Raw genomic sequence first — 15,832 nt, 5'->3', positions numbered from 1 at the left:
TAATAAACTTATCTTATGATTCACATCATCCAATCCTGAAAGAAAATCAAAAGTTTTGTCCTTTTTAACTAAGAAAAACTGAGAAACTAGCTCGATGTTGCTTGGTTAAAATCGAAAATCAGTCTGATATCGTATATGATGACAATCAAATCCATCTATTTGTACGGCCGGCGTTGAAAACCACACGCCGTCAAAACGGCGCCCTTTGTTTTCTGTTGACTTGTAACCGAAGTTCCAATTCATTAGTGCCAACTCGTGACACGCTTCGTTCCCACGATAACTGCACAAACCCCTAGTGAAAATAAAACATCAACACTTTTTCAAACGCTTCAATTTGAAAGGTTTGTCTCTTAGCATTTCAATTTTTTCATATCAATATTCAATTGCGGTACATTTGAGTTTTTCCCAAGAAGAATATATAAGAAAATAGCTTAATGGCTGAAATGAAGCGATAGCTAATACGAAAGGCCACATTGCAGCACATGTGAGAACTTACCACTCAGCTCTAAAATAATCAGGTATATGTATATGTACTACAATGAGGTTAGAATTAACATCCTTGGGTAATAGAATTTTGTTTGCAATTAGAAATTCATTTGTTAGTCCGTAGTTGTTGATATTCCATGTTATTTGCCGTACATTGTACCTGATGCAATTGTTGTGCAATAAACTTGACTTGACTTGACTCTATTCATTGCTGACTTCCTTGTCTTCTGAACCAAGCTACCTTTCTCACGACGATGTAACGACAGACTTGATTGGTTTACGCAGGCAATTGCGATGAACAAACTTGAAAAGTTTGCCAAAGGAAGTATCTTCACGTTCGCGCCAATTTTTCAACTTTGACCCTAATTTGCATATCGGGGCGTGCCTGGCAACCATTTGCTGTGTTGGGTTCAGTCCCATCAAGGACATTATATAGGTCCCATAAAGAAAGACGTACACATCTTCCAATATATTCAATATATGCAATATACAAACTTCAATACAGGATACCTTTTAAACACAGAAAAATGACATTTGTTTGTGCTTTTCTCCGTTTTAGAGAATGACTTTTGTGACGAATTTTCGTTCTCATCCAAAATTTGGGCCACCCCGGAAAAAGTAATTTCTCCACAAGTTCGCAATGACTCGATTATAAAACTAGCCATACGAATGGATTTCTTTACATGTCTTTCAACAATGAAATCGATGCTAATTTCGTTGTTTCGTTGAGATAAATCCGATACGCGTTCTGTTTTACTCCTGGTTGCGTTGCGTGTGGCGGCGGTGAGCGTACCTAGCAACGGCCCTAGCAACGTGTTGGTGTAACAAAAGGCGTGTGTTCATTGATTGAGATTGCAACATGGCTACACAAGGTGAGCACCCTTACCGATTACACAGCTGATTTTTCAAGGACTTTTACAAAATAATTATCGCTTGTTGGGTAGTTAGAGAGGCAACTTAGAATTAAGCAATCTGTTGAGCATTTCAAGTCGCAATTGGGTCAAAATCTGACAAAATATGAGAGAAATTTCGACGCAAATGTCTAGTTCTGTGTATAGGAATGCACTGACCGGAAGAATCATGATTTGTCTTATTTGTTTACCGTTTTTAATATTTTTTTCCAGTGCAAGTTTCGCGGATAGACGTGCTGTCCAGACCTAAACCGATCCCACCCGGGCATATAGAGGACAGGTAAGGTTTTCCTTGCAACAACTTTCGTGTTTTGACACAATAGCAACTTGTAACATTATGACAACACCAGGCGACCATTGTTGCGTAAAAAATTACCCTACCACAACAGTAGACTCTAAATCAACTTTTCCTTCTCAAAAGCATGGTTGTTAAAGATTCTAGTTGAGATGGTTTGAGTAAAAGATAAGGATGGTACCAGTTTTTGCTTAAGACAAACACCTACATTGTTGTTGCCTACATTAACTACTAAGAAACAATACAATGCAACCATTAAGTTCTCATTCATTCAAATCACCTGTCACTATGATTTCTTTTCATAGCGTTTAAGGATCTTGTTGGCTTAAACAGCGCGATTGCACAGCAGTCTTATCTCTAGTAATAAAGGCAGCGGCATTTTGAACTCGGGAAAGGCATTAAAAATTAATATCAACATTAAAACCTTCCTTATGTTGTAAAAGATCAAGGGTTTAGGGCTCAAGTCCCATGAGATTTTTGCTCACTTTGAAGTTCGCTGTGCACTGAGATTTTAAAACAACTTGATGAATTTGGATGTGTTTTCCCTTTGCTTCTTGAAGTGGGCTGTCGTAAAATTCAGACGACGGCGTACCATCAATGTTCTAGCTAATCACTAGGCAACCAATGACCCTAGCCCGTCGTTAGCGGTCCTTGAGAGTTTGTATAGTGCCCAAAAATTGTGGGGAATGTTTTTTCATGGGATATAAAAACATGATCCAAATAGGACAGCTTTGTTCAATAGGCACTGTTTGGCCCCTTCCGTAAAAGTCTGGTCGAAAAAACAGTCATGTTGAACTATGAACTAATGCCTTAAGCAGTACTAAGGAAGCTAAGGAGGTCTTTTTTTTTTTAAACTTCTTCGAGGAGGCCAAAGTCTGTTTGCTAAGTCTGCTCCCCCACTGGGACATAAGCCACATAACATTCTTCTTAACTCATCAAGTACTGTATATTCATTTACTTTTGCAGTCATTTTATTTTGGGGGAGGAGGGGAAAAGGAGATTTTCACTTTTCTTCCGAGTTTGAGGTTGAAACAATTCTGTTGTGTGCCAGTAATGCAATGGAAATGCATATTTACGGTGTTAAATTTTGAGGTTGAGATATGGAGTGAAAAAAACACAAAAAATTGAACCACCACAAACATTTCAAATTTTACAGTGTTGCCTGGAGTGTTTGAAAGGCAAAGATAAGTTTTATGTCAAACATTCCCCAAAACTGGTCAAGTACTTTGAAACCATTAGTCAGTGTGACCTATGTCCCTTTGAGTGTTTGAAAGCCAAGAAATGATTTATATGAAACTTGAGTCTACATCTGTCAATGATATTAAGTGATAAGAATTTTTCAAGGAGAATGCGGTTGGACTTTTTCTAGTTACTGAAAATCTTGAAACTTTTGATGAAACTGGTTTTATCTATGTCTCCCTTGTATGACTACTGTACAACGGAATTGTTTCAACCACGGATTTTGAACATCTCAAATGCCTCCTTTTCCGACCTACCACAAAGTATAACATAAAGGAATGTATATGTTTACTTGTCCAATTTGCAACCTTATCATATTTATATAGAAAAATAACACATGATATAGCAGCAACCTCGGAAGTATTTTATGGCATTCATATGGGGGCTATGTCATTGTCAATCTGTTTTTGATTGGTTGATTAGATCACCACGGTGATGGTATTGCTGCAGTTACATGACCAATCACTCTGCAGTCTGGAAGCATTCTGCTACCAAATATGGTCAATCAACCACCCGTTTGATTCAATCATATATTCCTCCAATCAAGAGCAAGATTTTCATTCTAGAAACAGGACTGCTGATATAATTTCTTTTCCCACATATAGTATTTTCTCTCTAAACCAATTGTTCACTTTCTGACATCCAGAAAAAAAGTAGAACATTGCCAAAGAAATTTGAAAGAGTTTGAACAATTCTTTTGGAAGTTTTTCTTCTCAAGCTATTTCGTTAACTGCCAAGCGTCTATTGAGATGTTTTCTTAGTCATCGACTTTGAAGTCTCATTCATTCATTTATTCATTCTACCTCTGTGTATATAGCCTTAAAACACAATGACTTTTCACTATGGTCTAAAGGATTATCTACAAGTTACCAAATACAGGTCAAAGTAGCACAGTTAGCTGAAAGAAAAAGCTTCCCACATTCTTGTCACGGCTGTCCTACGCTATTTGTCGCAAAGGAAGTACAAAATGTACCATAAAAACGTCGCGTTGAAAGCAAAAAGGGCGGATAAACACAGCTGACGTGGGAACAAACATGCGGAACAATGCAAACGCCGGAGGCGATGTGCTTTTGCCTGACAGTTATTTGGCGAAACAGATTCTGATGCGTTCTGAGGACAAAGTTGGAAGGCTGTATTGTGTAGTCGCACCAATACACGCCCTGTTTTCAATCAACTCCTTTAATAAAAAGTCATTTCAACACAATCTATCCACACCTGTGGTTAATTTGATTTCGTGTTTAAATAGGGAGGGGATTAGAGGATGCAATCAATGAGAATTGAATAGGATGACGCCCATATTTGTCTCATTTGCCAGGTGGTATTTGGCAAAACAGGCCAGCTAGTCAGAGGTAAGGCTTCAGCTGGCTTTATGAAAAAAGTCTTGCTGAAGGGAGGTGTTGATGGCGTTTGTTCTAGAATGTTTGCTTTTCACTGTTGTGATGGAGATGCTTGTAAACAATTATAGCTCAGACCTTGATATGAGGCTTTACATGTAGCTTGCAACTTTTCATGGAACAAAGTTAGACACACACGTGCATGTAGTGTATCATGACATCAGTTTTACATGCATGTTATTAGGTTGCATTCAATTTGGGCAGATGCTCTCTTGTTGAATAGAGAGAGCTAGCCTAAGAGATAGAATGAGGAAAATAAAGCAAAGAATTTTTTTCTTTCTCCCCTCTGTGCCTGTGCCGAATTCTTTGTATTTTTCATTCATAAACATCAAATCTTCTTAGGACTGTGTTTATGCCAAACTTTTTATCAAGCCTTACTTAGGTCTCAGGTCAATTCTTTCATAACTACATTCTTTCCTTTTGTCCATCCCACAGGCGATCTGTGTACTGGATCGACCGTGCCCCACCCACAGTCGGGCCAGATGGAACAACCAAATGTCGTAAGTATTATGGACTATCACATGAATAGTATCATAGACTATTGTATAATACATGTAATTGACTTGAAAATGGTATGGGGAAGGGGGGAAATGTACTTTTCCTTGTTTGTACAGCTTCTAACTTAATACAAGCTAGTTGTGAATTCATAGAGGAATCATTGACATTACTGAAAAAAAATCATATTTTTCCCCACATCCACTTTGTATCTGAAAAAATCTTTAAAACAAGTTCTCAAATTGGAAAGCCTTTGTTACTATCATTTTCACTGTCTGCAAGTCCACAAAGACACTTGTGATGGAATTTCTAGTAGTTAGAGTTAAAGAACGACCCCTCCAAACCTTACTTATTCAACTCTCTCCCCGATAAGCCTTTCTGTGCATTGGTTAAAGGCAGCACGCTCGTTCTCATTTTAATGTACACATTTTGTAACCTCCGTTACCGATTGAAATAAGACGTTCCTGGCATTAGGATATGTCACACATAAGATGTCAAACTGTAGTTTTTATGACGACCTAAAACTTTTCTACTTTTTAGAAACGGCAGCTTGGTACCTTATATGTGGCATATCTTAATGTCAGGAATGTCTTACTTCTAACGGTAACAGAGATTACAAAATGTGTACATTTCAATGAGAACAAGCAAGCAGGGAGAAGGTTAAAGTTAAGTCTCAAAAGGTGTGAGTTCTGTTCACAGTTGAATGAAAAGCACCTTGTTTTGGAAACATCCCAGTCCTCAGTTTTGCTGTTTCATTCACAGCTCAACTTACGCTTGTCCAGCCAACCACACTACCCAAAACAGCCCGCCAGAAATGCTTCACTGAAACAGTTTGCTAATTTCTCGAAATGTCATTAGAACTGGAACAAATTTGTGTCCTTTTTTAGAAATAGCAGTGTTTCGCAAAACTATCAGTGCTTTTGACATCATTTCAAAGTCAGAGAAAGACAGAATTTTTGGCTGAAAAAGAGTAAAAGGAATTTTGTTAAAGTATGGTACTTCATGACCAAAATTGTTTCTTAAAAGCAGTATTTAAAACTTCTTTAGGCAAACGATCAAATAAGTGCCTTCGCACATCATTTTGTATTCAGATCAGAGAAAAACACAATTAAACCACACAATTTGGGGCTCAGAAATATGACAAGATTTTTGTTTAAGTCTTTACAGCTCAAAAATTGGAACCTCGGATGTCAATAACAATTGGTTGAAAACTATATGAAACTCACAGCAGAAATAGAATCCTACTGACTCAAACTCATTAGTTGAAGGTGTTGGTATTGTGAACGGATATCCTATTTCTTAATGAGATGCATATACAATTGATTTGTAAGGTGCCTCTATTTAATAGCCAGTAACCTAAGCCGGTTTTATACAGTAAAGCGGTGTTTATGGACGCATCTAAGATAGCAACACGGTTTAGGCTTGGTCAACAGGTGGCCCATATCGGCCCTGTTTGTCCAAGTTCTTTCAAAGAATCTATCATCTTCTGAAACAATTCTTCAAAAATATTTTTCTCTCTCATTATTAGCACTAGCTTGCAAGGTGATGCAACCCAAATTACTTTCTGCAACTTAAGTTAAAAGCGAACATTCTAATATTTTGTTTACAGCTCAACAGAAAAGCTGTGACCTGTTTTTAAAGAATGTAAACAAAAGAAACACCAAAACAAAAGAGTTCCGGAACAATGTAGACACCTCCTGTGACTCAGTATTTTGAATGTCAACTTAAACATTTTGGATTTGTTTGGACCAACAGATGAGATATTTCCTTTGAAAAGTTGAAAGATACGTAGTTCTTTAAATTTCCAATGTCTTTTTGGCTTTTACAGTCTCCTTTACTTTTACTCAAAATTCTGTCCTCTTATTAAGGGATTCAAAACTTGTTGTAGGTTCCTGTCATCATGCAGTGAGATTGCAAACCTTGTAATACAAACTTTTCACAAGTTCTGCAGTACTCTTAAAATCCAGTAGATGGTGCTACTGTACACATTTTTCAACTCTAAAAGGCACACGAGCTTGACCAACAGCATCCCCAGTTTGATGAGGAAATAAAACCATTTTTCTTTTTTTTCTTTGCCAATCAGGCGGTATTTAAATTACTTAAGGGATTAAACTTTATTTTTACTGTCCGTTAATTCTGGCAGAATTATTCCAAAAGGACTCAAAACACTTTCCTAATCAGCTTCTTGGACAATTGCATATTTTTCACTATCTATAAAAAAGTAATGTTTGGCATGCACCAAGTCATCCATAGTTACAGAGCCGAAATTCAACCAGACAGAATATTGAAGTTGACTGTTGTTTGTTGGTTTTTGTTTATCTGCAGGTATGAACAAACATCAACTGTCGCTGGTCAAGGTCAAGGATCTCCATCCTGAGTATCTTGGAGACAGGTAAGGAGAATATCGGTAGTGATCAGGAGGGGAAGAAATATATGTTTGGGGGGTTAGAGAGAAAAAGACATGATTTTCACAACAAAACTGACCAGAAAAATTTGGATAAGAAGGAAACATTTGAACATCGTTGAAATTTGGACTTAATACAGTAGTCTTTCCCCATGCCCTAAGCAGGTAGATATTCATTCAGTACCTTGAATTTAAATATGAAACATAATCAATACCTGACACTGCTCTGTTATGGTTTACAATTTTACTAACTTCACCATAAGGGACAGTGGACCTTGACATGGGCTTCCCCTAGTGATCATAGTAAGAACTTCAGAAAAGATGTCCCTGGACAGTCAAATGCAAGACTAATTGCCATATAAACCGATTCTGACTGTCCGTCACAATTAGCGGTTGGACCGATGAGAGAGTGGCTTCATGTCCGTCAAACATTCACATTTTTTATGTTTTCATTTTGCATTTGACCAAGATAGACAGGGTTATAGGATCAGTGTATTGATGGTATAAAATTAATATGAGAAGTAGGAGAATCAACAAACGCGATGGCTCGTGATTAAGTCTATCAAGCAACTGACTTTATTCAAACCAGAGAACGGGATCGGCCGTTCGATGTTCCAATGGCCGCTCCCGTTCGGAATAATGTCTACGTACTATGGAATCCCCTTCGAGATAACGTCTACGTACTATTACTACTATGGAATCGATGTAACGTCTATGTACTATGGTATCCTACAGTATAATATGATTTTTATAGTGACAGGCTCATTTATTTTATTCCTTCCAGGCCAACCCCTATTTGGGCAGTGAGTCTGGGAGCACTCGGCGCCAAACCTCGCCCTCGACTTGACGTGCTCTGCCGACCGAAGGCCCTCCCGGCAGACTACCAGCCCAAGAGATCCGTCTACAGCACCGTGCCGGAGAGCGCGAAGCGGTTCGAGGCCACCGGGCGACTTGAGCAACTCGCTGCCCCGAAAATGTACGGCGAGCTGAAGATCAAAAACGACACGGAGTGGGATTGGGGCGAGTGGAGGAGCGAGATTCCGCCCGCCGCGATGAAAGCGACAGCAACGCCACGCGTGGAAACACTGGCAGAAGCGAAACGATGGCACCCGGAGTTCCTAGCAAACCGCACCGTACAGTGGGCCGTCTCGGATAACGCGAAAACATCCATCGCGACCATCCGGTTGCAGCAGCTTTCACGGCCCAAAAGTCGCGGCGGGAACGACGATTATGACCCCTACAAGGTTCCGAGGCCTGCGCTGCTTGCTCAAGCTTCTGCCCGAATCAGCGAGCTTTGCACACCAATCCCGAGAAAAGTCCGCCAAAAGAAGATTGTGTAAACATCAGGAACAAACCACTTTTATCTGGGGGTGGGGCATTCTGTACAACACCAACAGTATTTTTTTCATGGCTTTTTTTTCTCCAATTTTTTGAAGGAAGAATTGTGCTCTACTTATCCAAACAAATTTCACCCATCCCCCAGATTGAATGTGGTATTTTCCAGTGTCATTGCTGCTATGAGGTTGCGAGGGGATTTTTCTGTCCATCAATTTTTGTCAGTCATCTTTAGCAAGGTGTTCTTCTTCTTTGACAGAAACATTCTCAATACAACTTTGTCACTTGTTGCCACAGGAGTTTGTGTCCACTTGAGATTAAATGGTTACGTACAATTATTTAGTTAAAGTTCGAAAAGAAGCTGTGATTAATGTATCAATTTCTTCTGGTGGGGTGAAGTTACTTATCGTAATTGAATTTTAACATCAATTCTGAGTGAACCGTTCTCCATCATACATCTGGTGTGTCAGTTTCAATTTTTTTCTGTAATTGTGAAGATATGAAAAATCATTTCTTTTAACTGATCATGTGTCTTAAATTCTGAATTCTAAACATGAATAATTACAGTCAGCTGTTTTCTTGGTAATTTTACAACATAATTGTTTGTTATGTGAGGTTGAACCATGACAACTGTTAGAGTGGGGGAGAGATTCGCAAGAAGAGGAACGGGAAAACTAGTCAGGGTACCATCCTGCAAGTTAACCTTCCGCCTGCTAATGTAGCCGTTTGGCACCAAATTCTTAATAGTTATGGGGTTAGGCAGCAGGGAGAAGGTTATATAATATGCTTGCTTCCATGGTAAAAGTCAATGGAAGCAAGGGCAAACTACAGGATGAACCCAGACCACATGTACTTGTGCATGTGAATTTCCTTTTGGATGATTGGTGAATATGAATTTTTAATATGGCACCAATATTGGCCAGAAAAAATTGTTCTGAAATAAGATTTTTCCTGTCCCTCAAAGTTGTGGGCATATAGTTGGGTATCAAGCAATAACACTATGTAACGTTACTCTCATTTCATTCTTTCCTCATCAGTTGACTCCTTTTGATGGATACTATTTATTTTCAATGTTGGGATGAAATCTTTTAGTCATTATTTGTTTTAGTTGTAAAGCAATCTTTATACAAGGTGTATGTCTTTGATACTAGTAATCAAATTGTTGTAAATAAAATCCAAATTTTCATAGCAATTCATTTCCCAACTGCAAATGATGCATCAAAAAGAGTATTTTTATTCAATGATGCATCAATATTACCCAAAACTTGAAGTATTGGTGTTTGAAGTATTGGATTGTAAATTGGCTTTGTGTTTTTGAGCAAAAAGCCATACTGATCAAATTTTGTCTATGCAACTTGACCAATACAGCATTACTACATTTTGTTTGGACACATTTTGAAACAAAGAGTCTTGTTGTTTTTAAGCTGCTCTAAAGTAAACTGCAAATGCTAGCTGCAAGGTATGACTGTTACATGTATGTTTCAAGCTGCTGCTATGAGAGCCTTTGTACAAAATAAGATTTTTTTCCTAGGTTTCATGACAATTTTTACAGAATGTAGTTATTAGTAGTTCTTTTCATGGTATGTTAATAAAACAGTATGTTCAATGAATTGTATCAACACACTGTTAACATTATAACATGTACATGATAATATCTTATATCAATGTATTTGCATCAATCTATTAATATGTTTAAAGGATTGGCATTTATAGTTTGATTTGGTGATGAATTTGGGTATTTTCGGTGGACAGTTTTATGAGTTTATTGCACATGTTGGTGTGATATTTTAAAATAATCTTTGAAATAGACTAAACATACATTAACTTTACTGGTTGATTATTCTGTGATGACTATAGTAATACAATTATCTGTATATATATATACACATAACACAATATGCATGTGTAAGAGCTCAGTATTTTGAGCATTTTTGTTGCAGTTTGCAAGCACAGAATATGGTGTTAATAAAACATTGAAAAAACATGTTAGTGTTGATTGATAGGGGATGTCCTGAAGTGCAACTGCTAGCAGCAGCCTCACAGTTGAGCTCCTGGTTCCAATTAGTTGCTAACTAGGAGACCCAGGTTCAATCCTGGGAAGGGCATCTCGGTTGGGGCTGCACACGTCTTTCGGAAGGGCCGTAAAATGGGGGTCCCGTGTTCGAGGAGGGGGGGGGGGTCTCAAGCAGGTCAAAGGGGATTAGGGCTAGCAACCCGAGGCCTTCCTGTAAGATATACCCTGCTACAGATCTAGAAACAGCAAGGAAACTATACAAAGTGAACACACACATTTGGTGACTAATTACGTGAAAAACTGACAAGAAAGACGGTGCCCTTTAAGGGAAATATTTCCTTTAATTGTAACACAGGAGAATTTACAGCATGAAAGGTCAACAACCCCTTGCAAACGGCTTGTACAGCGAACATTCCCTCCAATCAAACGTGATATGCAAGTTATAATCAGAGCACCCGTTCTTAAATTTAAACCGTCATTCCAACCAAAGTATATGATAATTTACAGGGCATTTTATACATCTTAACTATATTTACTCTTATGTATTTTGATCTTTTACAACAGTATTGTACATCAAGCAACTTTTACATGGGGCTATCCAGTAAGGATTGTAATGGATTTTAAGAAACTTTTTTTGAGAGGGGAGTTAATTGAATTTTGTAACAACTTTTCTCCAAGTTCCCCTCAATTTTTTTAAACAACCACAAAACCTTTCCTGGTTAGCCTTTAACTTAAAGAAATGTAACAAAATGTAACTTCTAAGATCAAGTCATCGCAGAAAAACCATCACTGCAATGTGCTATAAAACAGTAGAAAGAAAGTCAAGAATAGTTCAAATTCACAAATCATTTACAGGCTGTGACAGTGGGTGCCCTGATAGTCATAATAGCCGAAACCTTTTTTTTTCAACTCATTGGGCTGTGCAGAAATAAGGTGTTCATAGTCAAGCATGACATGCACATAATTCAACTTCAAAGTGCATGGCTGACCAAAATTTTTTTTTCTTTGGCACCTCTCACCCTCAAACTCTGTGGTCCTTCTTCAAAGCCCTCCAATATTCTCAATGTCTCTTGAATACCAAAATCGACAAATCCAAATCGATTCTGTCAAAAGCTACCTACTTCCATAATCTGTCCTCCTCCTGAAATTGTTACATCGAAAATCAATCAGTAACTAATTTCATTAACTCTGTTTTGCTCGCCAACAGTCTGAAGAAGACTGTGCCAAGCAGCCTTGTTTACTGATTGGCTGATTCAGAATCAACCAATCAGAAGTAGCAGTCACACCTGATCTCTGATTGGCTGACTCACAGGCCAATCAGAAGAAGCAGTCACAGTGCTCTGACCCTTTGATTGGTCTGTTTATCTGAGGTAAAACAAACTCTGCCTTATTAGAGTCAGCAAAATTGTATGCCAAAGGATGAGATCTTGACGTTGATGATTATGCTCAGAAAATCATCAAGAAAGGTCTGATGTCATGGACATAATCTGATGACATCACCTCTCATAGTGATGACATCATCATTATAGACAAGCTCCATAAAATGCTGTCACATGCAACATACTGTATCTGACATGCAGGATATGATCATCACTTTCTAACAGATCTAATGTAAGCCATGGTCTTAAAACTTTGTCAGTGTTGCAATTTCATATTGAAGATGTTAAGAAAAAGGCAAAAACCCCTGTACTGCTGGTATACAACTTTGTGACATCAAAACAACAAAAATGTCCTTCTCAAACTTTTTCCTATGCAGAATTTTACCATTAAAAGCTACAGATTAGAAAATAAAGCCATCAAATCTTGTGTTCAGTCCCGGGTTGTTTCTTGTGTTGTTGTTTTTGTTGTTGTTGTTGAAGAAGGCCGTGGTAGAAAACGGCGGTTCTAGATGTCAGACGGAGACTAGCGTTGTGTTTGGTGGCACCAGTGTGTTGTCTGTCATAGAGTACGGGTTGAGAAGGAGCGACAGGAACTCATGCACCGGCGCCGTCTGCGGTGGTAGGTCGTCTCTCTGGGAAACAAATGCAGGTGTGAGACCTTCAAGAAACGCAGGTCTGAGACCTCAAACTATGTGGGTGTGTAGGTGGGCTATGATCAATTCTACTCAGGTGGCTGTGTAAAAAGAAATTTGGACAAGAATGCTGTGGACAGAAAGGAAAATCCATATTTATAAAACAAACAATCGTGCAAATCTTTATAGAAAGGGTATTGGAAGGCAGAGCCCATCCCTCTCCTTCCACGACCTTTCACCTCCCCAACCAAAGTCGGGTACCCATTTTTACAACTGGGTGGTGTGGGGAAAGTCATGTAAAGTGCCTTTCCAAGGTCACAAAATGGTAGCATGTCAGGGGATTTGAACCTGGCATGTACCTTTGGGTTCTGGACCAGAAACGGTAACCAGTATAACAACACGACGCCACAACAAGAGCGTCCTTACCTCCCATCTAAGCCATGTGATGCTCCAATGAAGAAAGAGCACGCCGGCGATGAAACTGGCACAGAAACGGATAAAGAAATGGCGTAGTACTGCTCTATCAGGAGGCCTGCAACAAAATATGACATACAGGGTCAAACATCTACTAATGACCACCTCTACATAAGCACATACAGAACTCGTTGACACAAAGTAAGGTAGGAGCATCCTCACTAGATAGCTTTAAACAACAGTTCATTCTTTCACATTAGAGTTGCAGAGGATATCATCCATAGAATTTACTTGCTATGCTAAAGTTAAAGCTTGAGCCATGGTGCCACTCACATAATGACACATCTACTAATCTACAGAGAACACTATAGTACAAATATGAACTACATTTTCTGACATGTCAACAAAATTGTAAGTAGGTCATGTCCCAGTTTGCTATTTTGTGACCCATTCCTGTGAATACTGCTGAAATCTGACTCCCCATATAACGGCAACAGGGGTGAATGCCCTCGATCACTGCAAGTACAGAGGGCTATTTTTGAATGCAGTACGTGTGTATGAAACAATGCACTAGCCTTGGGCAAGGTTAGGAGTATCTGTACTATTACCAACAAGGACATACGCCCTTTTCAGAAATACATGTACTAGTACACAAGTTTGCTACAAAGACACATTGTTGCAGCTGGTACTATTACATCTACATCGATACAGTGGTGGTGTAAACAAAAGCAAAATAATGATAAACAAACTCTGATGGTGTTTACAATTTGTGACACTTGGCCTTCAGTTGTGGGGAGTGGTCTACATCTAGGTCGTGACATAAAATGTCAAGTTACATCATACCAAAACCCTGTATATCAAAGTCCAAACTTCACTTAAAATCGTTCAATAAAGCTGATTGTATTTTATACTGGTTCCAGCCAGTAATACTTTCAAGAAAGAAAAAAATGGTAAACTCCTTGATTTTTTGGTTAATAACTTTGACACTAGGTAGACATGGTTCCATGTCAGGATATTCACCTGATGTACTCTTTTGGCATATAAATATGGTTTGTGTAACACAAACATGCACTAATCATATTTCCATATCACTATCAGTCCTAATGCTAATAGAACGTTTGAACATGATTGGCAATTCTCCAATACTGTTTTACGTTTTTGAATGACGTGAATTCGTTTCAAGTCTTCACAAAGTACAGTTGCAATTTTGTGTTACTATTTCCAGCACCTATATGTACGTTATTTGTATCTCTGTCATACTTTATCTGACCCTCACTTCTTCCCAAATGACCTCAATGAAAAGTGGCCTGCAATCTGATTCAAGCTTCTCATGAATAAAGGTTCAAACAAAACAAACAAACAACCCCCCCCCCCTTAAGAAGCAGGGGGAGGGGGAATGCATTCTGAAAACAGTATACTGTAAATGCAGAAATGTTCACGGTGGTTTTATGTTCGCTGTTTTCGCGGTAAGCTCCTCACGAAATTGTTTGCCCCCCAACCGCCTTGGCTACTATTTGTCTGAAATGCGAACTTAAGACAACCACGAACACTCCATTTCCTTCCTACTGCGAACTTAAAACCATGCGAACTGAAATGCATTTGCAGTATTAAGGAACCTATTGGGCCAGTATTGGCTTATCTCTATAAATTTGTAATATCTAGGACATTGTATATCCTTTATAATGTCCTTGGTAATATATTAAGCCACATTGGTACGGAGTCTAGGGAGATGTTTTAGGTACCTAGCAACTGACTGTAGATGACTTACAAACCATGAACCCCCCAAGTATACCACCTACATGTATTTTGCCACTTCCTAGCAACCAAAACTCCAGATTAACTGTGCTGTTCCATCATGTGATGAATGACACCCCACCATACCTAAAATTACCTATAATTACCCCAGTCAACACATACTTGACAACAAATACTAACAAACAAACCTCTCTATGATGACCAGCCAACTAACCATACTACCTATTTCCGTCAAGTATGTCAAAGATGAATTCTCAAAACATATCATCACACGACATATGGAATCAATTGTAAAGGAAAGACTATGTTTAATCTATTTTATAGTCCCATCTGTTGCATGTTGGTAGGTATGGGGGGGAGGGCGTTCCACCTGTAACGCTTACTTTGTTTGTCAGAAATATAATTTGATCTCCAAGCTTTGGACGTTAGCTTTCTGAAAAAAAGCTGCGCAGTACGATGACGCCCACGTAAAATTTGCATCAAACGTTTGTTAAGAGATCTACGGGACACAAACATGTCTATATGGTCCATATCGTAAACTATTGTCGACTAACTTTCTAGAACATTCCACGACAATCTTCAACAACGCCAAGTTCGCCCGAAGACTTAGAGATTTTCCCCTCGAGAATTGGCTAGTACAAGCACACTGACACTATCTAGGTTTACTGGGATTATCTGTGTACTCTTCTGACTCACCCGTCTAATTTTTCTTCTTGTTTTTCTTGTGTTTCTTCAGGTATTTCTTCGTTTTCTTCCTCTTCCGAGACATCGCTTTCTCTCTCGTCCTCCGCCATGATGGAATGGACGAGTTCATCGTTACTAGGGGAGTTCAGACCACAAATATAAAATAAATAACTTCAATTATTCTTTATTCATCTATCAATACTGTACTCATCTACTTTATTTTATTATGTGAATAATACATATTACAACTGGTTTCCTTTGTTAACACTTCTTTGTCTAAATACTGTCTACTAAAATTTCATTAAACGAGTGTTCCCCAAATAATGTCATAATAGAATAATCTCATGGGTTGGGCTACTGTCGACCGTTCTGCAGGTCATTGACCTATGATAGCA

General features: G+C 38.6%; 2 protein-coding genes across 2 annotated transcripts; one reads left to right on the top strand and one right to left on the bottom strand.

Moving 5' to 3' along the window:
• The first annotated feature begins 1,251 nt into the window (after nucleotides 1-1,251).
• Nucleotides 1,252-8,673, top strand: LOC136424179 (sperm microtubule associated protein 2-like). The gene is made up of 5 exons (XM_066412687.1): nucleotides 1,252-1,358; nucleotides 1,611-1,677; nucleotides 4,761-4,825; nucleotides 7,146-7,212; nucleotides 8,009-8,673. The coding sequence occupies exons 1-5, from the start codon at nucleotides 1,346-1,348 to the stop codon at nucleotides 8,562-8,564; spliced, it is 768 nt and encodes a 255-aa protein (XP_066268784.1). The 5' UTR covers nucleotides 1,252-1,345; the 3' UTR covers nucleotides 8,565-8,673.
• Nucleotides 8,674-12,000: 3,327 nt separating this feature from the next.
• Nucleotides 12,001-15,582, bottom strand: LOC136424203 (uncharacterized). The gene is made up of 3 exons (XM_066412719.1): nucleotides 15,450-15,582; nucleotides 13,011-13,116; nucleotides 12,001-12,584 (listed from the first exon to the last, which is right to left on the bottom strand). The coding sequence occupies exons 1-3, from the start codon at nucleotides 15,545-15,547 to the stop codon at nucleotides 12,465-12,467; spliced, it is 324 nt and encodes a 107-aa protein (XP_066268816.1). The 5' UTR covers nucleotides 15,548-15,582; the 3' UTR covers nucleotides 12,001-12,464.
• Between the last annotated feature and the right edge of the window lie 250 nt (nucleotides 15,583-15,832).

This window comes from Branchiostoma lanceolatum, chromosome 18 (assembly GCF_035083965.1).
Source record: "Branchiostoma lanceolatum isolate klBraLanc5 chromosome 18, klBraLanc5.hap2, whole genome shotgun sequence".
NCBI classification, from domain to species: Eukaryota; Metazoa; Chordata; class Leptocardii; order Amphioxiformes; family Branchiostomatidae; genus Branchiostoma; species Branchiostoma lanceolatum.
The sequence above is the reverse complement of the archived record's forward strand: the minus strand, read 5'-3'. Positions and strand labels throughout refer to the sequence as shown.